This window comes from Vigna radiata, chromosome 8 (assembly GCF_000741045.1).
Source record: "Vigna radiata var. radiata cultivar VC1973A chromosome 8, Vradiata_ver6, whole genome shotgun sequence".
In the NCBI taxonomy this organism is placed as follows: Eukaryota; Viridiplantae; Streptophyta; class Magnoliopsida; order Fabales; family Fabaceae; genus Vigna; species Vigna radiata.
The window spans coordinates 38,641,122-38,663,098 of record NC_028358.1 but is presented as its reverse complement, the minus strand read 5'-3'; the positions used below and the strand labels follow the sequence as shown (position 1 = coordinate 38,663,098).

General features: G+C 33.4%; 4 protein-coding genes across 5 annotated transcripts; 2 read left to right on the top strand and 2 right to left on the bottom strand.

Moving 5' to 3' along the window:
* The first annotated feature begins 3,039 nt into the window (after positions 1 to 3,039).
* On the top strand, positions 3,040 to 10,213 carry LOC106772465 (cleavage stimulating factor 64). Of its 2 annotated transcripts, XM_014658882.2 has the most exons (11): positions 3,040 to 3,249; positions 3,463 to 3,541; positions 3,932 to 4,106; positions 4,459 to 4,492; positions 4,608 to 4,846; positions 4,929 to 5,006; positions 6,033 to 6,068; positions 6,773 to 7,258; positions 8,324 to 8,369; positions 8,448 to 8,629; positions 9,821 to 10,213. In XM_014658882.2, exons 1-11 carry the CDS (start codon positions 3,213 to 3,215, stop codon positions 9,962 to 9,964), a joined length of 1,536 nt encoding a protein of 511 aa, XP_014514368.1. In that variant the 5' UTR covers positions 3,040 to 3,212; the 3' UTR covers positions 9,965 to 10,213. The 2 variants fall into 2 exon arrangements, with proteins under 2 accessions (XP_014514368.1, XP_014514366.1); XM_014658880.2 differs by having other exon boundaries at positions 3,041 to 3,249; positions 8,324 to 8,629.
* Positions 10,214 to 11,993: 1,780 nt separating this feature from the next.
* On the bottom strand, positions 11,994 to 12,887 carry LOC106771373. Its single transcript, XM_014657342.2, has one exon. It carries the CDS (start codon positions 12,640 to 12,642, stop codon positions 12,274 to 12,276), a length of 369 nt encoding a protein of 122 aa, XP_014512828.1. The 5' UTR covers positions 12,643 to 12,887; the 3' UTR covers positions 11,994 to 12,273.
* A 1,278-nt stretch (positions 12,888 to 14,165) lies between these two features.
* Positions 14,166 to 17,365, bottom strand: LOC106772548 (protein COFACTOR ASSEMBLY OF COMPLEX C SUBUNIT B CCB3, chloroplastic). Its single transcript, XM_014659013.2, has 3 exons — positions 17,280 to 17,365; positions 17,139 to 17,194; positions 14,166 to 14,735 (listed from the first exon to the last, which is right to left on the bottom strand). The coding sequence occupies exons 1-3, from the start codon at positions 17,338 to 17,340 to the stop codon at positions 14,208 to 14,210; spliced, it is 645 nt and encodes a 214-aa protein (XP_014514499.1). The 5' UTR covers positions 17,341 to 17,365; the 3' UTR covers positions 14,166 to 14,207.
* Positions 17,366 to 18,070: 705 nt separating this feature from the next.
* LOC106772546 (uncharacterized oxidoreductase At4g09670) lies at positions 18,071 to 19,708 on the top strand. Its single transcript, XM_014659012.2, has 2 exons — positions 18,071 to 18,532; positions 18,922 to 19,708. Exons 1-2 carry the CDS (start codon positions 18,071 to 18,073, stop codon positions 19,540 to 19,542), a joined length of 1,083 nt encoding a protein of 360 aa, XP_014514498.1. The 3' UTR covers positions 19,543 to 19,708.
* The last annotated feature ends 2,269 nt before the right edge of the window (positions 19,709 to 21,977 follow it).

Genomic DNA, 21,977 nt, shown 5'->3' with positions numbered 1-21,977 from the left:
ATATTAGAAAAATCTTTATTAGTGAATTTGGAGACAACAAGAACATGGGTCAAGGGTTACAACAAGAACAAAAAATGATGAATATATAAGAAACTTATTTGTATGTTTCTTAAAATTGTTTAAATTTAAATTACAGAAAGTTTGTATTTTTTTTATTTTAAGAAAAATGTAATTAAATGGGCTAGTGAGCCAACCCGTTTACCCACCAACCCGTGGTGGGTTGAGCCGGGTTGAAGTTTTTCTGGCTCGCTAATAAATGAGCCGGGTTGGGTTGACTCACTAAGTGACCAACCCGTGGTGGGCCGGGCCGGATCGAGCCGGGTTACCCGTTTTGACAGCTCTAATATATATATATATATATATATATATATATAAGTTTGCTATTGTTATTATTTTACCATTACTATGATATTAAAAATACTTTCTTATTTAGTGTAATCTAATTTTGAAATAATTTTTTTAAATGTTAAGTTTCAACCAAAAGTTGCTTTATAAACTTATGAAAAAAAATCTCAAAAAACGAAAAAAAAATGAATTTAATAACTCCGGACAATTTGCATAAAAAATTCTAAAAATTTATATACAAATATCACAATTACAAACAATTTTATGACTTTTTTATTCTCACAAAAATTATAACAACTAGTGAATTACAATAATATATAATAATATATATGAATAACAAAAATTACAAATGATTTTAACGACAAATCTCTTAAAATAAGAAATAAAAACTACATACACAAACTATTAAATTATTTTATATTATGATCAAATATGAATTGTATGCACGAGAGTAAAATTAAATGTATAAATAAATGTCCATAATCGTTATAAAAGTAATAATGTTATTAAATATGAAAAAAACAAATAAAAACTTAAAATATATCGGATTTATTTTTCTAATCATCGATTTTTAAATGTCGAAATATAGCAATGTCGAAATGAAGAACCATATTTCACATACCTTTTATCAAAATTTTAACTTAAATCAACGATGAACAAAGGAAAAATCATAATTTTATCAACTTGACAAATATGTCAACAAATTTTATATTTTTTAATGAAAACAAAAATTGTTCTTGATCTAAAAATCATCTGTCAACTAAATTTAAGGGAGAGAAATAGACTTTATTATGTTTAACATTTTAGACATGTAATCAAGACTCTAACCCAAAAAGAACATACTTATACAAAATCTTTTTAAAAAAAAAAATTAATATGAGAAGATTTATCATCAAATTCATGTTATTTTCACAAAAACTGATTAAACCATCAACTTTATTATTATTGTTAAGCTCTATAAAACGAGACATATTAAAGAAATCCTACACCGATTAATCATAAAAAATCACAATACTATCTTCATTATATTTTTGTGAATCTATTACTCAATTTGTTGGTTATCAACTAATGTAAGATTTTCAATTTCCAATCTTAAGAACCTAGATGTCAAAGATAAAATTGTTACTTCATTGTTATTTGGTAAATTTGATGAGTTGTGTTTATATTATATTCATAAAATATTCAATGTCCAAAAGAACATGATTCAAACTCTCTTATGCCATATTACATATGTCTCAACTATTTTTTTTTTCTCGTTCTTTCCCACAAATAAGTCATGCATTGGTGGTTACAACATGTTTATATGTTTATGCTCTTTTATATGATTTGCATTGTACTTGAAGAGAGTGACACTTCATAATGAAGTAATTCAAATAACTATGGTAACTTGTTAAATTTTAATAATCTCAGACAAATTTTCGATGATGTCAAAATAAACTTATATGTTATTTTTTAAATATTTCAAAATAAACTTGACCAAAAAAATTACAAAACGGGTCAGAAGTCAAACTGAAAAATTGTAAATTAAATTAAATCAAGTAATGTTTTACCTAATAGTTTGACTCGCAGTTGATTTAGGTAGAGTTGATAGTTTTTTACAAAAAACAATAAATAAGTTTTTAAAAAATAAAAGTAATATTTATTTAAACACGTATATGCCTCATAATTTACATTTATTTATATAAAAATTATATCTAAAGTTGAAATTCAGAAACATAACTAATTTTTAAAATAAATAGTTATTTTTCTTTTTATTTGTTTTTATATTTTTTAAGTGGACAAAAAGGTCCATCAATCTTTAATAAGGTTCGACCAAGTCAACAATATAAATATTTATTAAAATACTGTATCTTGATGTAACTCTCATAAAGCTGTAGAAGTTGGAATTGAAATACTCAGAGTTAGATATAAGAGATTGATACAGTTAGAACAAATATATACATACATTTTTTAGGAGTTAGTAATTTGAGAAATAAATTTTTTTACTGATAATTGTTAAATAAAAACTAAGTAAAATAATTACTACTCCAAATATATAAGGTTCTCACACAATACTTCAAAAAAATAAAAAACAATAAATGCCTAATAATATTTAGAACTTGGAATACTGAAATAGGTCTGTATAACTTCACGAATCACACAGATCTTTTTCCTTTTACACTTTCATTTTTTTTAACAACTATTAACGAAAAATAGGAGTGAAAGAAACCAAATTATCAGTTAAATAAAAATATTAAATTTTAGTTTCTTTAACAAACTTTTTATTTATAGTTTTTTTTTATCTTATAATAGTTAATTTGGGATTTACTCTTTTTAAACAAGTTAATTTCTATTACGTGTTTAAAGTGTCATATACGTTAAACAAAAACAACAACATGAAAGTATGATTCAAGATTTTTTTATTTTAAATTTAATTAAAACTTAGCGTAACCAAAAGCATTATAATTGAAATATTTTATCTGCAAATAAAAGTTACAATTTTAATTTTATAATTTATTGATCATTATAATCGAATTGAAATTTAATTAAAGTTGCGTGGAAAGAGGCGGAATAGAAATAAAAAAATAAATAAATAAAAAAGCTATTCCCAGATCTCATAAAAACTCGTATTAAAATTTAGAAGCAAAATGAGTTGCAAATATTAGTATAAGTCATAAGGAATGGTGTGTCAGAGTTTTTATTTATGATTTATATATCTATAAAACAAAAATAAAAACCCTTTCACTAACACAACAATAGTGTGGTTGCCAAAGAAGAAGAAGATCAAATCGAAACGCGGAGTTTCTTTGTCTCTCCCCAACAAATTATGGTTCTGAGGAGGAAGAAGATGGAGCAGCGCTTCACCTTCTTCTTCTGCTGTTGATTTCATGGCCACCTCCCAGTCCCAGCATCGCTGCGTTTTCGGTATCCCTCCCTCTCTTTTTTTCGCGTTTTTCTGCTTATTGACTGTTTGGGCGTTGAACAAATTGGAAATCTAATTAGTTTCATCTTTAAATTTTCTATCTCTGTGCCTTCGTCTTATTGCAACCTTGGATGCTGTCAATTTCAATGAGATTGGAATTTGTGTTATTCATGCACGTTTGTTTGGTTATGACAGTTGTTGTGATTTTATTGTAGTTGGGAATATACCGTATGATGCCACAGAGGAACAGCTTGTCGAAATCTGCCAGGAGGTTGGCCCAGTAGTCTCATTCAGGTAAACGCTTGTAGCTGTTGATGAGTTTTGTTTTGTTTATTTTTTTTTTTCAGGTTTATTTTATTTGTTACAACAATTCGTATTTTCTCCCACCCTGGGAATAGGGTATTAGTTTCTTAAAAGCACTTGCAGTAGAGAAAAATGGTGAGAAAAATTAAATGAGTTTATCCCACAATTTGAAGTGTATAAGCTTCTCTTCTTATAAGATCTTATGAAGAAGTTTACGCCAGCAAATCAATAGATATGGCTAGAAGTTGCTTTCCATGTCTGTTTTAAGGGACAAGTTTCATTATGAGATTTTTTCTGTAATGTTTTGGAATTTTCTTTTTGCTTCTTGACCAATTCTTTATTCGGTTGAAGACTTGAAGCTTTCCCATCTTTTATCTGCAGATTAGTTATTGACAGGGAAACTGGGAAACCTAAAGGTTATGGATTCTGTGAGTATAAGGATGAAGAGACAGCTTTAAGCGCTCGACGAAATCTTCAGGGTTATGAAATTAATGGCAGGCAATTACGTGTTGATTTTGCCGAAAATGACAAAGGGACTGACAGAAATAGAGAACAGGTGTATTATCAAAACTTTTTGAAATAGTGACTAGTTATTCTTCCGAATCTTTGCCATGTTTACTTTAAAGATAGCACCTAGTCACCATTGATACTGGCACGCACCCATACACTCATGAATAATTGGACATACATTGTCTCCTTTATATTTATATTTTACAAAATGCAAATTTTAATCAATGTGAAACCAAAAGGGAAATACATATTTACTCATACAAGTATTTCGCTCACATTGTTCAATTTCTTTTACTTGATAGTTTCATTTTTGACCAATTAAATCATGTCACCCATAAGCATGTACTGGATGTTGGTTTATTACAGATTAAATTGCTTATTTTTCTTTTTTGTCACAGGGTCGTGGCGGGCCTGGAATGACAACAAATGTTGGTTAGTTGTTTTCCTCTTGCTATTATTTTATGATGTAATAAATATCTTGCACATATAATCACTGCATTGCCTTTTTTATCCTGTGTTTTTCATTTTCTCCTTCTCTGTATTAAAGATCCTCAGAAACAAGTTGGTGGCCCAGCTGGGGAAGCTGTTCAGCATCAGCCTATCGGTCTTCATATTGCCATAACAGCTGCAACTGTTATGACAGCGGCTCTAGGTGGTGCTCAGTTTGGCATCCAGTCAAATCAAAATAGTTTGCAGAGTCAGTCAGCATTGGCACATGATCCTTTAACTCTGCATCTGGCCAAAATGTCCAGGAGTCAGCTTACGGAGATGATATCTGAACTCAAGGTAACTATTGGTTGTGGGTACCTTCACTTTCCTAGTCAACTTTCTCTTTGGTTGAACATTTCGTTTCTTGTTATGATTGCAGGGAATGGCTACACAAAACAAGGATCTGGCTCGCCAGCTGTTGCTTTCAAGGCCACAGTTGCCCAAGGCTCTTTTCCAGGTATGTACTTTTTCTCCTATATCAATTCCCCTGTGAATTTGTTCTACCACAGCATTCTTTTATGACAAACTTGTCTCTTTTTAGTTTCTACATGCGCTCATATGATATAGATATTCATTATGGCAGCTATACTAGAAGTTCATTGATTTGACCACATGTGACTGTTAGAAATGAACTAATGAGATCATGCAAAATAAGATAGTTGAGTAGTAGAGACTGGAGAACAGTTTACATCTGACTGATACACTTTTGCATATAAAATGACTTTTTGGATGACCTTTTTTCATTTTGTCAATTTAAATGCAGCTGAACTATGAGTGTTTTTTTTTGGGTATTATACTTGATTCATAGCAGTTTTGTAAAATCTGTCTGCTTCATGGAACTGGATCATGGCATGTCTGTTAGGGAGATAAATAACCTTTTCTATCTTTTGCTACAACTTTTTGGAGGAGGGAAGGTTTTGCACTAATTGGGAGTCCAATCCATTTGGTGACTAGAGTTCAACAGGACATAGTTCGTCTAATACATATGCTACTTTTGCATGATTTGCTAGTTTTGTGGCCTTTTTCTTGTCATTTTACACTTTTGTAAGTTGGAAAAGTCAGCCTACTATTTACCTCCAAAATCATGATTCATAATAGAGTCAGTCATGGCTGTGTAGGTCATACTTGACTCCTGCTATCAACTACTTTCATTCTGTTTTCTTTTGAAGTATTCCTTAATCCTTATCCATGACTTGTTATTTCTCTTTCCATAAAATTACAGTGTAAAAAAAAATATATCAATGTTCATTGTGTGGGCTGTAATTTAGAATCTTTCAGTTTTGTGTGCTACTTTCTCTTTATTTTGACAATTAACGTGTAGCTGATCACTCTTTCCTTCGGTTACACTTTGTGATGTGTTCTATACCATCCAAAATATCTTCAACTCTCAAAAAATTTACCTTTGGGGATTTTTGTGGATCTATTTGTTTGTATATGATTTGGATAATTTCTTTGATCATTATGTTCACAATTTTATATGCAGGCTCAAATAATGCTAGGAATGGTGTCTTCCCAAGTGGTTTGTTTCACTATCTTTCTGCTTGATGTTCATTTGTTTTATATTTTATGCCAAATCTTTGTCATTTGGGACTTATAATTTAATTTAGGTTGCTATAAATCCCAACTTCCAAGGCTGTGAACTGAACCTTTTAATTTGTAGAATACAGCTAGTGTGTTCTGGGACAGTTGGAAACAAATAACAGCTACTGTTTTTTTTTATACGTATTTTATATATTGCCTTGTGGAGAACAATATGTTTGGGCAGGCTGAGAAAGAGAAAGGGAATAAACTTTATTAAGCAATCGATTATTTTTCTTGTCTAGGTAGTAGGAGTTATCTGGAATTGATTTCATGGAACCTGTATACGCCAATTGTATTTGAGAATCAGTCAAAATTTGGGTAGCAAATATTCCGAAACTGGAGGTCTCAAGATTAATAACTTACCCTTAATAAATAAAGCTCAAATAACTAAAACAACTTTGGGAAAAGACATGGAAGCTCAGTTGCTGACTATCTTTAAAATACTTAATTATAAAATTAATAAGATGACTCTAGGACTTATATGACATCAACAGAAGCAAAACCAAATAGCCCTAAACCTAAATATGATCATTTAGGGTTTATGTTATATCAAATTAACGTTAAACTTATATTAGACTACTTAGACTTTTGTTCCTCTCCTAGATCATTAATTTTTTTTTTTTCTCATGATAATTGTTGCAGTTACAAATGCCAAACCTTAGGCTGGTTTCAGATCAACCCTCACAGTCTTTAATGAATGAAGGTCAGCTGGCTCAGCCACCATTGGTTCAAACTCTGCCTGGCCTTCGCCCTCATGGGCAGAGCAAATTGCAGTCTGGTTTGACACCTTATGCTCAAGAAGGCCAAGTCAACACCATACTTCATAATCCTCTGGCTCCTAATCAATTAACTGCTCATCCAAAGCCTCCAGTGCAGCCCCGAATTCCCGTTCAACAACATCCAAACAACCTTGTATTGCCTGGAACTTTATCAGGGCAGCCTAACTTATTACTTCCTTCTGTGCGCCCAGGTCTGGGAAGTTTGTCTGTCAGGCCTCCAATTCAACCGACAACTTCAACTGCTCTAAACCAGCAAATGCATGTCTCTTTGCTACAAAATTCTGCACATGTTGGAAACTCAACTGTCGGACATAATATTCAAATGGTTCGTCCAGATGCCAACTTTCAGGTGCCAAGTTTTGCTTGTTTTTTAGTTCTTTTGTGTTGATATATATATATATATATATATTTAAAAAAAAAAAATCCATGCATTAAAAGTTAATATTAGGACGTGCCATACTGGTTTAGCCCCACCTTTCTTTTCATGGGATGATTATTCTTGCTTTCTGCTCTTTGTTATTGCTTATTATTATTTTAGTAGCCATTTGTAGTAGAGAAAGAAAGTAGATGTCCGTGGCACAGGATATCAGAAATACAAAAACTAGACAATAGGAGAAACCCACATTAAAGCTTTCCGTTCCTGCAATTCTGTCAAAGAAGAAACGTCTTTTTAGCACCATAAAGAGGCCTGACATATCACTATACCCCATCAAAGTGCAGATAGAATATTTATACTTTTTGGCCAATATGGGAAATATTTCTGCAGCAATGCTTGCCCATGTGGAAAATTGAGTTTGTCCGCTCCCTGCTCATTCTACCCATGATAGACTGATTTTCCCAACAAGTTGGCTTGTTTTTCAACCCTGAACTCTCTCAGCTGAGCTAACTTGTGAGTTTAACAAACAGCACTGATTTAAAGTATTACTAATCAAGCCAAACACTTAACCTTTGAGGGAGCTATGTCCTTCCTAAGTTGCTAGAGCAGGGTTGCAAGTTGAATGATTTCAGATTTAAAAATGAAAATATTAAAGAGTCTAAATTCAGTACCCCTTTTGTATTTTATGTTATAAATAGGTGGGTACATCCCTTTAGTTTTTTTTCCTTTCTTATTTGCTTTAGTTTGCGAGGACTTTCTTTCCTCTTGCATTTGTATACTAATGAAGAAAAAATCATCAAAGAGCTTACTATTGAAACATCATTGACATTTTGTAGTGTTTTCACATTATTTACCGTACATAGAAATGTCCAGTCATTGGTGGAGCATAATTCCCTTTGTTCTCTCAAATTGAGATGCTAAGTAGCTGATAGTGTGCGGAAGTTATTTTCTCGTCACTTCTGCTTAGCTGGCTACAATTTCTATGTTTCTTATGCTCATATTTTTAAATAATGTATTTACCTTTATTTATTGAAACAGCCTGGTTCCTCCATATCGGCGTCTACTTCTCAGTTATCGAGTAAAGGTGATAAATCTTCTAATATAACGTATTCAAACATGCCTTTGGGAATAGAGAAAAAAAACAATGTTCATGATTCTTCAGAATCTTTTTCTCGCCCATCAAAGCTCATGAAATTGGATGAGGGAAGGAGTACACCCCTTTCTACTGGGATGTCAGAGGTGCCTGTCACTGATGGACCGTCTCATACTCTTGGAAGAAGCTCATTGCCTGTACTTGCTACTCCTAAAGGAGAAGGGCAATACTCTGAGCTACAATCTTCTCAGGTATGTATGTGACTTGGTGATTCATTGATGAGATGTGAAGGTGAATTATTGTCCTATGAATTCATAGAAACATTCATTGTTATTTTTTGAGTTTGGGTGCAAAAGTTGTCGTAAGGTCATCTCTTTTGAGATTCAGTATTTTGAATAGTCTTTCATTTGGTTGCTAAAAAAGATAGTCTAACCTTTAAAATGGGTTCCTAGAATACTTCAGAATTGTTTAATGTTGCCTGTTTTCTTAAATAAAGTTTGAAATTTACATTAGATTATCTGCAAATGGTCAGGTACACTTAATTGGGGTGCATCTAGGAGGAACTGAACCTTCAAATTTGTCAATTATTCGACTTACGAAATCAGTATTTATGCCGTGAAGTTTCCTTATCTTTTAGATTTTGTTCACTTAAGTGGATTTGGAGAAGAGTAATTGAGAGAATTTGAAGGTAATTTTTTGTTATTTATTTGAATAGATTTGGAGTTAAGCGAGAGTAGATTTGGAAGTGAAATTTGTGAGAATTAGTGTAGTATTTAATTTATGTGACATATTAAAAAAATTTACTTCCAAATTCACTCTCACTCACCTCCAAATCTATTCAAATAAACAACAAAAAAATTTATTATCAAATCCTCTCAAATACTCTCTCTCAAATCCACTCAAGTGAACAAGGCTTTAGTTTGAGCTTTGAAATATCATCACTAAGCAAAAAAATTATGCTCTATTTATGCCACTAGTCTTAACCATCTTTTAGTTTCTCTGATTTTTTTGCGTCCGAACCATCTTTAGATCACTAGTTTGGTAACCACTAATTGGCGCGGAACTAGAAATTAGTTTAACGGATAATGTGTGTACTTTAAGGATCATGATGACATGACTCTGCCATGGTTACAAACAAGCTTATATAGTCTGTAGTAATCTGAATTCCATATTAGGAGAGGGATTTTATGCATGGTTAGTGCAAAACGCATCCTATACCTTTTATCCAAATGATCGAATGTTTAGTTCCTACCTTTTTGGCTAGCAAACTTTGCCTGAAAACAATGCTTTTAAATTTTTCATATTTACATTTACGTTACTTTTACTGTTTCGAATGTTTTGTTTTAATTCTTTTTACCACAATGGACCCTTATCTTGTTTGGTTACCGTGACCGGTTGTTCTGGATATATAGTCACTATTTTGTTTTCTTTACTCATCCCAGCTTCCTCCTGATGTGGAGTCTGTTTTGCTGCAACAAGTATTGAATCTGACACCAGAGCAATTGAGTTCCTTACCACCAGAGCAGCAGCAACAGGTAATTCAGCTCCAGCAGGCTCTTCGGCGAGATCAGATGCAGCCCTCATAACAAAGAGGGACTCATGAACAGTTCAGATAGCAACAACTTATTGTATACTAGCATTTGCTGTAGATTAGATTCAGAATATTAAAATTCTTTCTACTACTATTGCTTCTTTTGTAATTTGTTTTCTAGTTCATTGCCCAAATAGTTGATGTAGCATTGAGGAGATCCAGATGGGGGCGTACTTAATCCCTTAGAAGAGATATATTGTACAATAATAATTTTGGCGATAATTTTTTTTTTGCTGTTGGCATATATCTTTAGTGTGGGCTGAATAACTTTGCCTTGTCGTTGGAGCTATTGTAAGAATGCATATGCTTGAATATGTTGTCTGCACTATGTATTATCGCTTATCCCCCTCAATTTAGACAATAAAATGCCTAAGCTCAATATCCAGCATATTAATTCTCATTTCAATCATTTTAAAAATCTTGTCTCTAAATCTGCAGAAATCTCAGAAACGATGAATTCATCTCCATAAAAACTGTTATTCTTGCTGGCTACTAAAAGAGAACTATCAATAATTGGATCATCTTCTAACATATCAAATCATCATCCTCAATTTCTGGGATTAAAACTTCTTCACCGACAACCAAAAAATTTATATTTTGGGACACCATACCAAACATTAGAATTTCTTTTACTCTTCCCTTTTCTGGAGGTGTGACTGCTGCACTACCAACTTCATCCCAAAGACAATTAATGTCCAGATCCTCATCAACAATAAAAGTATCAATAGAAACCTTAATTATAGAATTGGATAGCAACCCTACATCTGTCATCAGCTTAATTCTGGACACATCCATGTGGATAGTAATGGTTGTCTTAACACACACTAAATTACCTACTCTCAATGGCACTGCAACTGTGGTTGACATCTGCTCCATCAAAAAATCCTTATCTATGTAGTACGAAAAGTTACCCTCCCACCCTACTGATATCCCACATTCTGTCATATTTGAACTAAGTTATCATCGTCTTTTATGGGTACATAGTTGCATAAAATATATCTAAACTCACAGTTGGTAAAATTAAAAACAAAATGACAATGTAAATTGAAAAGTAAAGGTATTTTGTAAAGAAGGTACAGGGCATAAAGGAAGGAAACTGTTATAAAATTGTTTGAAACATTATTTTGAAACACATAAAATTCAACTGAGCTATCATCTCCCAGAGAAACAGGTCAAAGGTGTGACCTAAACCCTGCATGGTAGTAACCACAATTCATAATGTAAGTATGAACCGCAGCTAGAATGTCGCGGATGCCTTAAACGCACTTGGAAGTGCGCTTAAGGCCCACTGGCGTCGGAAGTGCGAACAAGCCCAGAAATACATTAACCGCAGATATACATTAAGCCTTCTACCATACATCCAACTACAAAATACATTTTCATACTTCAACCATCCATCATCCATCATCCATCATACAATCTATTTGAGGTTAACTGTGAGAAAAGACACTGAGAGTGCGAGAAGAGAGGAGGCACGGGTGTAGGGTTTGGTTAGGCAAATGAGAGAGAAATGAATACATATCCTAATATTTTTAAACCACCTGACTCAAAACAGAAGAAACTACCCTAAATCCGAATCCTCAAATAACTAGAAATAAATTTACATGTGCCCACTTAATCCTAAATACTGGAAACATCCATTCAATAAGGTGCTGCAATGGATATTTGATTGAAATTCCAATTTTCTTCACTCACAGTTAAATGTGCCTTATTCTGTATTCAAACTAAAATGTGTGCAACAGAGAATGATCCCGCAGTAAAATAATCCACATTATGATGATTGAATAATTTTGGAAATACTCCCGTGTTGGTAGAGCAACATCAAACAAGAGCCTAAAATGTTCAATCTTGTCCTTTGAACTATAAAAATCAAACACTCCCGTTGGAAGAACATCATCAAACAAAGGCCTAATATGTTCTGAAACGACAATATCCCATCACATTCATCTAAACACAACAGACACAAGTATGAGTTTGGCATGGATCCTTTAGATTCTTAGAAAGGAACACAGTTAAAAATCACCTTAAACTTAACTCAATACATGATTTTTTATTATGGTCATAAATTCCAACAAACAATTATATATAGAAACTGCATTCGATTTAAATTCACAACAAGGTGCATCACCTCCAATGAAGAAAGTCATGGAATTACAACAATAATAACAATCATGGCAATGATCAGACATACAATACAAGAATAGCCGTGTGGTTAATTTACAAAAGAACCTCAAAGAATTGAAAAGAACCAAAACCATAACACCGTCTCTGATGGTGGAAGATACATACACAAAGCCCGTCAAACTAAAAAAGACCGAACAAGACGGAGAACCCCAACAAGATGAGCCACACAATGTGCACCAAAAGGAGAGCCTGTCCAGGAATCGGTGCCGATCCCCCATTCCCCTCTACACAGTGACCCATTCTCTCAACCTCCACGCCGGCACACGCTGCCTCAGCACAACCGCACCAGTACGTTACGCCGTCCGCGCCGCACACCGGGTCGGCGACGAAGCACTTAACGGGGCACAACGACGGGGTCGTTTGGATGCACAATTTTAGCGGTGGTTGCTGATTCGCCATCGAAACGGGTAGAATCATGCAAAGTGCAACGACGGTGATCGCGGCGGCGAGGAACCGGTGGCGAGAGGGTGGGAATTTCCGCATGGCCATTGTCGGAGATCGCGAGCCGCGAGAGCTCGCCGTGTCAGATTTGAAGACACTGTTAGAGGGGAAGTTTTGGGATGTGGAGGATTGGAAGAATGGAAGGTTTCGGAATTGAAATTGGAATGAACCCTAATCGAGGGAATTTGGGGTTTTGTTTTCCGTGTTAGCGAGGATAAAGGGAAAGAAATAATCTTTTGTCTGCGTTGTCGATGTGGGAGAACAGGTATGGTATTTACACCTAATTTAGGAAAACTTTTGAAAATGAAATTGTTATATTGTAGTATGGAAGAGTTTTCGAAGGTGAAAATAGTATATTGCGTTGAAATTGGGCTCATGATCATAGAGTCCGTTATGTGGCCTTAGCATTATTGAATCTAATATTTTTTTATGCACCTCCCTGATATTTTTTTTCAGTAAAATTTTAATATTTAATAATACCCTTAATAAAAAGTAAAAAGTAAAAATAAATTGGGAGGTGCAAAAGAAATGAATGGAGTGCAGGAAGTAAATACTGTGGGAATGTGAAAACAATGAAACAGTGCTTTGTGTGTTGTCTCACAAATGTTTTATAACATGTCACAATAATATTGAAAGGTACAAATATGCCTTTTGAACGGAAATTTAAGAACTAACCTGTTTTAAAAATGAATGCTTTTATTTAAAAAACTTCTATTGTAGTTTATATTTATTTATATATGAAATAATTGTACATAAAATTTAAATTCAATAATGCGATTTAAATTTTAAAAATATATACTTAATTTTTACTTTTAATATACATTTTTTAATATTTTAAATTGGGGCAGAATAATCCGTTAGTCTAATTTACGGTTGCCAAACAAAAAATAGCATCTGCTTCAAAAATTGACTGGATCTGTTCCATAATTTCTTTTAAAGTGATATAGTAGGTCAGACCGAGTCAAGCAATGTGTTTGACAACTCAAAGTTTAGTGTTTGTTGTGAGATGTTGGTTTATTTTTCGGTTTTTGATTTGTAAAATGTATATTTTATTGAGTCATGATGTGGTCGTATAATATTCATTTTATCTTGTTGGGTTGGTCATACATTGTTTGTTATCTTTTCGGCCTTGTTAACATCTAAATTTCGGGTGTATGTGAAGTCCTCAACAAGGCTTTTACTTCCTGCCCCCACAATTTTCAAACTTTCAAAATGAACATTTTATTCTCCAGAAAAGTGATTTCCGAATTATGAAAATTTTTCGGTAGAAATTTTTGTGATTTCCCAAACAATATTTCAGGAACAAAATTTGTACAATGTGATTTTCTGAACAAAATTTCCGAAACATATGAAATGTATTTCTGAAATTGAATTTTTAGAAAAATCCTTTTCCAAACGAAGTTTTTTTTCTGCATTTTCTCTTCTTTTTCCTTTGCAGTTTTCTCCCTCTCTTCTTTTTCCTCTGCAGCAACGGTGAAGCACGGTGGTAATTGTGGAAGCGGTGACATTAGTGGTATGGTGTAAGCAATATACCGGTGTGATTAATTTTATAAACATGTTCTCCAACAAAATGAGGAAGAAATTACGTCATTCATAAATTTCAAAAGTGTAAGCTAATTGACTTGCTGGGAAAGGAGAACTAGTAATCCTTGTGGCCCTACTAATATTTCGTTAAGAAAACTTATCAATCCAAACCACACCACAGGAGTCACGTCCACACCAGCAAGAGGAGGAATCACTTTGCGGGTAGGAATGAGGAGTGGCTCAGTGGGAGCATAGGCTATTACATATGGAAATTTTCCCACTGGGAGTTTTGGGTACCAAGACATGACTATTCTCAAGATAAAGAGAAAACCAAACACCGATAGGAAGGGACCTAGGAACCCAATGGCCAGCTTTGCTGTTGCAGGGTCCAGATCACCAAGAACCAATCTTGTCATCGGATCTTTGGAACCACGTGAAGTTTCTGGTATGCTCAGCCTCAGAGTTTTCCAGAGTAGATCTGAATTAAGAGATATCTTCCTGGTAACTGCATCCGATAGTGATGATATTGCTATGCCTGCAGATTCTCCAATGTATTGTAAGCAACATTCCACGACTGGAGAGTTGCCATTTCTTTTAGTGGGATACTTTGAACTTTTCTGCAACGATTAGAATCTCAAAATTAGGCTGACATAACATGATATTTTGCAGAGTGGAAGAAAATACAAGCATTTCAAATGGAAAGGCGATCATTGAAATCTTGAGACACATTCAAATCTAGCCAGTAGCCAATATAAACCGCCGTTAGCTTCAATTAGTAGTCACAATCGGTAGATACCCTTATATTTTCAGCCAATTGACTTCAAACAGAAGAAACTACCCAACATCGGAATCCTCAAATAGCTTGAAATAAACTCATATTTTCCCACTTAATCCTAAATACTGGAAGCATCCATTCAATAAGCTACTGCAATGGGAATTTGATTGGCGTTCCAATTTTCTTCACTGACCGTAATAAAACGTGCCGTAAACTGTGTAAAACATAAAAGTGTACAACAGAGAAATGACCCCGCAGTAAACTAATCCACATTATGGTTATTGAATAAGTATGACCCAATTTTGGAAATACTCTCATGTTGGTAGAGCATCATCAAACAAAGGCCTAATATGTTTAATGGTGTCCTTTGAACTTTAAAAATAAAATTCCTCACTTTGCTTATTATGCACACCTTCAAAGTAATAACAATATAACAGAGAACAATTTCAGGCAATAAGCAAAGGACCCGGATTACATGACTATTTGTTGCTAAACCAATCAACATCTCACTTAGCAAAAACCAATCTATCATAACTAAAATACCAATTCCTATCACGTGGCTTCTCTTCTGGCTCTTCTTACAAAATGGTTTAGGCCTATCAATCCTACAAAACTGGCTTGTAGGTGATGATTACTCTCACTTAAAAGTACTATCTCCAGTTGGTGTTGGATTTGAGGTTTCTTCTAGCAATTCTTTCTAAATTGAAGGAAAACATAACATGTATATTTACACCTAAATTTTCATCCACTTTTGATATCATTTAAAACAATCATATTTGACAAGAGGATCCTTAAATTAGTATTGCCATAATGAATGAATTCTATGGCGTAGAATATTCAGCCATTTGAACCATATTTTTCTATTCATGCTATATTATCCTGAAAACACTATCTACTGAATATTCATATCAAACATTATTTTTCCCTTATTTTTCCTACCATTCCTAGTTAAATCAATTTGTATCATTCATATTGCACCACAAATCCATCCCTAAAGTGACTTTGCTAACACAACAAATTCATAAGGCATCAATTTGTATCCCTTATTTGTAGCAAAATTGGAACAGCCCAGTCTCCAACATTACAAGGCCACAATGATGGTGTGGGTTTATCATCCACTAACCCAAGTATCCCTCTCCTTGTCTCAGGCACTTGCACTTCAATCTACCAACTAACAAAGGGCTTCTACTCCTTCTAGATTCTTGACTTCGATTGAGGGTAAATATCGTTTTATTTACTTGGTTACTATGCAGAGATAATAAAAAACCACTTGAGCTCGCTATCTATCCCTCCTGCCCTTCTACTATTACCACCAGATTGATCTTATATCTATCCTCTCACAATATCATATATGTGTGCACGATTAATTCAACGTTGAAAGTGATATAGAAGGAACTTTCAATTTAATACAACGTCCTCAAATTGCAACGCTAAACTGAATTTCCAAATACCAAGAAACTCAAGATTTGAGCTCTCAGAGCCAACATCAATGTAAACACCCATTTTTCCTTCCAATTAATTTGGCCAGACTTACAGTTGGATTCTTTTATTTTATTTCAGTGTCATTTTTTGGTATAGTACAGCATAGGGGATGAAGGGATATTGTTATAATAAGAAATATAAAGAACTCCTTATTTAATTATTTACAATTGTTCAGACAATAAAACCGTAGGTTCTACAACTCCCCTGAAATCCTGGGCATGACTGCGTTCTTTTTAAAGGATTCAAGAAAACAGAGGTCAAATGAAATCAAAACGGTAACAGTAATCTATGAATTCCAAGCTAACTCTTGTTGAACACAAAAGTACGGATCCCTCTGTTCTATTAAATCTCACGTGTTATTGAATTCAGGAGAAAACGTTAGGCCTTATAGCCTTACATCCATCGAAAAAGAAACAATTTCAGCACCCACTAACAGCAAGCAATATTTCGTGGATGGTTTCCTAAACTCATGCTACATTTTGCACCATGTCCCTAAATATCTGACCACTTTATTTGAATAGAATAGAAATACATTTAATTGAAACAGAAACTAACTTAACCTTTAAAATTGCTAACAGCTCTTTCACTCATGGCATTTCCTCTTTCTTCGGCAAAGCCATCAAAATCACTAAACCATTTCTAAATTCTATACAGAAGGAAATATGAACATGAATTGAAGTAAACTCAGAAAAATATCAAATTGGTACGCCAAACTTAGCGAATGAAGCATTCCCACGAGAAATTTACAGATAGTAATGCTTACCAAGACGCCAAAGCGAAAATTGTTGGGTTTGAATATTGAGGGTTTGCATTGCCGTCCTACAAAATTGGAAAATTGAAAGAAGAAAAAGCGTGAAGCGCAGGCTTTGGTAGAATGAAAAGCATACAAGAGATGATTACTTACCTCTGATTCCAGCGTCAACATGAAAAGTGTTCAGACTCAGAAGATAAGATTGCGTTGCCATTGTGGCTCGCTGGAACCTACTAAAAATAAATCCACCAATTTATATCTCTCAGTTTTTAAGCCACGTATTCACCTCTAATGCTTTAATTTTACTCCATTTACCCTACCAAAAAGGTTTATTTTTTATTTAAATAAAACTAAAATTAACTTTAAAAAATGCAAATAAAATATATTTTTCTAATACGTTTCTATATGGCTCAATCATACGGTGGATAAAATGTAGAGTATTTTTCATTTCAAAATAAATGATCTACTAATATAAGAAGAATTTAATTCGTATGTGCCCTAAGAATAAAGTTTTAAAATATTATTGAGTGATGAAAAAGACGTGATAGATCTTCAACTTTTATTCTGTAGCCAACATTCTCTTAGTTTATCCACATAATGAATAATAGGACTTATTTTGACTATATATAAGAACTTTATATGGGATATATATAATTTCTATAATAATTCATACGTAGAAATTAATTTTATCTCGTAATTTTTTTTCTCTCCGATCACTCGTAAATAATAATAACAACAATTAATCGATTGATAATAATAAATATTTCCATTAAACATCAAGCAAAAGAACAATTATTGCACTTGTTTTAATTTTTATTTTATTGAAGACAATAATAGTCCAATCCGACAAATTTAAATCAGCTCACTAGTGTGTTACAATACAGCTTAGTTTCACTTTTTTGCCGTCTTACATCACTGGTCTGTTAACCTGGCACTGACCGAAAATGGCGGAGACTCTTATCCAGATCGGCATTGTTGGCTGCGCAGACATAGCCAGGAAGGTCTCCCGTGCCATCAATCTCGCCCCCAACGCCACCATTTGCGCCGTCTCCAGCCGCTCCCAGGAAAAGGCTGCCGCATTCGCCGCCGCCAACGGCCTCCCTCTCTCGGCCAAAGTGTACGGCTCGTACGAGGCTATTCTGGAGGATCCTGAGGTGGACGCCGTGTACATGCCACTCCCCACGAGTCTCCATCTGAAGTGGGCCGTGCTAGCCGCTCAGAACAAGAAGCACTTGTTACTGGAAAAGCCCGTGGCCCTCGACGTGGCCCAATTCGACCACATTCTGGAGGCCTGCGAATCGAGTGGGGTGCAGTTCATGGATAACACAATGTGGGTTCATAACCCCAGGACTGCGGCCATGGCCAACTTCCTCAAAGATGAGCAGCGTTTTGGTAACCTAAAATCGGTATTCACTCTGTTCTTTATTCTTTGGATAATTGCGTTTCAATGCATTGCATTAAAATTTTCTTAACTTTCTTCAATTATATTTTAATAATTTATAGTATATCCTTTCCTCATGCTTTTACCAAGACAAATTTCAAGTTTTGCTGATGAAAGGTACCACAGCTGAAATCTACATCTGAAATGTAGATATGATTGATATGTTCTGATGCATAATCTAACGTTACTGTCATATTTGCTTGGCCTAACTTGTAACAGGAGGTGTTGAGTTCATTCCAGAGAACGGCCATTTGTTTTTGGCATTTTCAGTTAATTTCTGTATTTTGGCATTTTAAGTGAAGGAGATTATGTTTTGACAGATTGATGAGTAGTGTTATGTTGTTCGTTGTACAGGTTCGCACCTGCTTTACATCTGCAGCTGATTCAGATTATCTGAGCAGAAACATTCGTGTAAAGCCTGATCTTGATGCACTTGGTGCTCTGGGTGATCACGGTTGGTACTGCATTAGAGCAATCCTGTTGGCTGCCAACTATGAATTACCTAAAAGAGTGGTTGCTTCATACGAACCTGTGCTGAACAAAGATGGTGTGATATTAGAATGTGGAGCTTCTCTCTACTGGGAAGATGGGAAAGTAGCAACCTTCCATTGCTCTTTCTTGGCAAACTTAACAATGGACATAACAGCTATTGGAACACGAGGAACTCTACATGTGCATGACTTCATCATCCCTTATCATGAAAAGGAGTCGTCATTTCTAGCTGGTACAGAAACCAGCTTTAATGATCTTGTCACAGGCTGGGCTAAACAGCCAATCAAGCATACAATAAACACTGATCTCCCTCAGGAAACCCTTTTGGTTAGAGAATTTGCTCGCTTGGTGTCAGAAATCAAATTCAAAAACTCTAAGCCTGAGAAGAAGTGGCCAACAATCAGTAGGAAAACCCAACTGGTATTGGATGCTGTTAAGGCTTCCATTCAGAGGGGATTTGAGGCTGTTCATATTCAAGAGTAAACAACTCTCCACTGCTTCTGTGTCCTGCACGAGTCAGAGTTTCTCTGTTCTGCATTCTAAATAAAATTCCCTTAAGCATTTTTGAGCTGTTCATTTCTGTAATATTAATTTCATTTCTTTAGAGGATTATTATTTATTAATCTATGCATGCTGTTACTTTTCACAAGATCTTCAATCATTAAGATCCTCCAAATTTTTAAATACCACAAATTTTTATTTATTTTAGAAGTGGAGGAATTCAATTTTCATGTCGATAAAAAGTAGTCAAAAAACTTTTTATGAAAAGCCAATGGTTGGGATAACTATTCCTTAGTGTTCATCTTCAAATAACTCGTTAGGTTATTTTCAGAGTAAATATCGTTCCATTAGCTTTATTTTATTTCAGTAATTCTGATTGTGTCATATTAGTTTTAAGATTTTTTTTATAACTTCGGCTATAATATAATGGTTTTATAAGTTTAAATATTTTTGTGTACCTTTTGCTATAATATAAGAATGGTTTAAATATGTCATGAAATTTCCAAAAATGTTGCCACTATTCTTTTATCTTCAAAATACACTTTTTATTTTTTTTAATCCTTAAATTTTGCAATTATTTCCTCATTTAAGAATGATGTAGTATAGTGGATTGTGCTTCCATTATTTAGCAGTATTATCAACAATACTAAAATTAAATTATTAAGGCGAGTGATTGTAATTAAATTTAAAGTTAAATATATATATTTTTGTTATCAAACTATTATTAAAAGTTACATAAACTTTTTCGTCGTGTGTGGAGTTGATTTCACTATAATATATATATATATATATATATATATATATATATATATATGGGGTTTGTTAACACGCGTACGTCTGTTTTTCAGTTGGTACGTTTTAACAATGTGTACCGGATTATAATAGACAAAAGTACCCTCATTTATCATGGATTCAAGTTTTAAGGTCAAGGATATTTAAATAATTTTCATTCTCAAAACTAAAAAAAAAAAGAAACCCTCAAACCCTTACTCACCTCCCTCATTCCTTTCAACCTTTTCTCTCTCATCTCTCTCACTCCACCATTTTCTCTGTCATTCATATTGCCCCAATTGAAAAAAAAATCATAAACCCTTGCCTAACCCTTGTCCTTTTTCCTTTACACAAAATGTTTCTTTTTCCTTTCTCTGTTGGTATGGGATACATGATGTAAGATTACAACCTAAAATTAAAAAAATTGTATTCCTAGGGAATTCTTCTATATCAATTTCTTTAATTCCCTTATGTCCCTTTTTTATCATTGAATCAACTTCTACATGCGTTTATAATAAACTTTAACCACTGTGCAAGATAAAAACCAGTAAAATCATTTTTTACCTTTGAGATTTGGGAAGAGTAACATAAAATGACAAAGTTTATATTCATTTTACACACATTAATAAATATAAAANNATTATAAAAGAGTAAACTTTTTCAATTTTTAAAAAATATCTCTGATTCAAATTGCTACCACCATCTTCAATTGGGTTGAGATAAGAGAAAAAATGTTGGAATGATGACAGAGAAAATGTTGAGATGAGAGAGAAAATATCTCTGATGACAAAGGGTTTTTGATTTTTTTTTTTTCAATTGGAGCAAAAGTAGGGATGAGAGAGAAAATGTTGGAATGAGAGAGAAAATGTTGGAATGAGAGAGATGACAGAGAAAATGTTGGAGTGAGAGAGATGAAAGAGAAAGGGTTGAGAGGAATGAGGGAGGTGAGTAAGGGTTTGGGGTTTTTTTTTTTTTTAGTTTTGAGAATGAAAATTATTTAAATATCTTTGACCTTAAAACTTGAATCCATGATAAATGAGGATACTTTTGTCTACTATAATCCGGTACACATTGTTAAAACGTACCAACTGAAAAACAGGCATGTTAACAAACCCCTATATATATATATATATATATATATATATATATATATATATATATATATATATATATATAGATATAGATATGTTATTGTTGGTTAGAAAAACAAATTACGTGATTTTCTTACAATACGTACAGGATACAATTTAACGTTTTTTCTTTTTACTTTTATCTTTTGATTAAAGCTTCTAGAAACACGTGGAACTCTTTAATTGGTACAATTATTTTTTAAAGATTTAGTTTTAATAGAATAAACTTTATATAAAAGACAATTATTTATAAATGGATTCCAATTTGCAACCATACAAACCTTTTAACGTTTAATTATATTTAATTTTTAATACACGAGTAATTTAACCACTTTTAAATATACCGATACAGTTCTATTATATCAATGAAATTAATCTGAATTTATTTACTTATTTATTTTCACTTTTTCTTAATTAAAAAACTTTACTGTTTACTTTTTTTTCATATTTTTACTGTCTGGCTTTTCACTTTCTAACTAAGACAAATAGGAAATTAATTTATAACTCCAAAAAACA

Excerpts from the sequence above, each read along its gene's own strand:
- LOC106771373 (XM_014657342.2), bottom strand. The coding sequence starts at position 12,642 with ATGGCCATGCGGAAATTCCCACCCTCTCGCCACCGGTTCCTCGCCGCC.
- LOC106772546 (XM_014659012.2), top strand. The coding sequence starts at position 18,071 with ATGGCGGAGACTCTTATCCAGATCGGCATTGTTGGCTGCGCAGACATA. Across the intron at positions 18,533-18,921 it reads GTTTTGGTAACCTAAAATCG|GTTCGCACCTGCTTTACATC; the intron begins GTATTCACTCTG and ends TTCGTTGTACAG.
- LOC106772548 (XM_014659013.2), bottom strand. The coding sequence starts at position 17,340 with ATGGCAACGCAATCTTATCTTCTGAGTCTGAACACTTTTCATGTTGAC. Across the intron at positions 17,195-17,279 it reads TGTTGACGCTGGAATCAGAG|GACGGCAATGCAAACCCTCA; the intron begins GTAAGTAATCAT and ends CCAATTTTGTAG. Across the intron at positions 14,736-17,138 it reads ATTTTCGCTTTGGCGTCTTG|AAAAGTTCAAAGTATCCCAC; the intron begins GTAAGCATTACT and ends TAATCGTTGCAG.
- LOC106772465 (XM_014658880.2), top strand. The coding sequence starts at position 3,213 with ATGGCCACCTCCCAGTCCCAGCATCGCTGCGTTTTCG. Across the intron at positions 5,007-6,032 it reads TGCCCAAGGCTCTTTTCCAG|GCTCAAATAATGCTAGGAAT; the intron begins GTATGTACTTTT and ends TTTTATATGCAG. Across the intron at positions 7,259-8,323 it reads GTCCAGATGCCAACTTTCAG|CCTGGTTCCTCCATATCGGC; the intron begins GTGCCAAGTTTT and ends TTATTGAAACAG.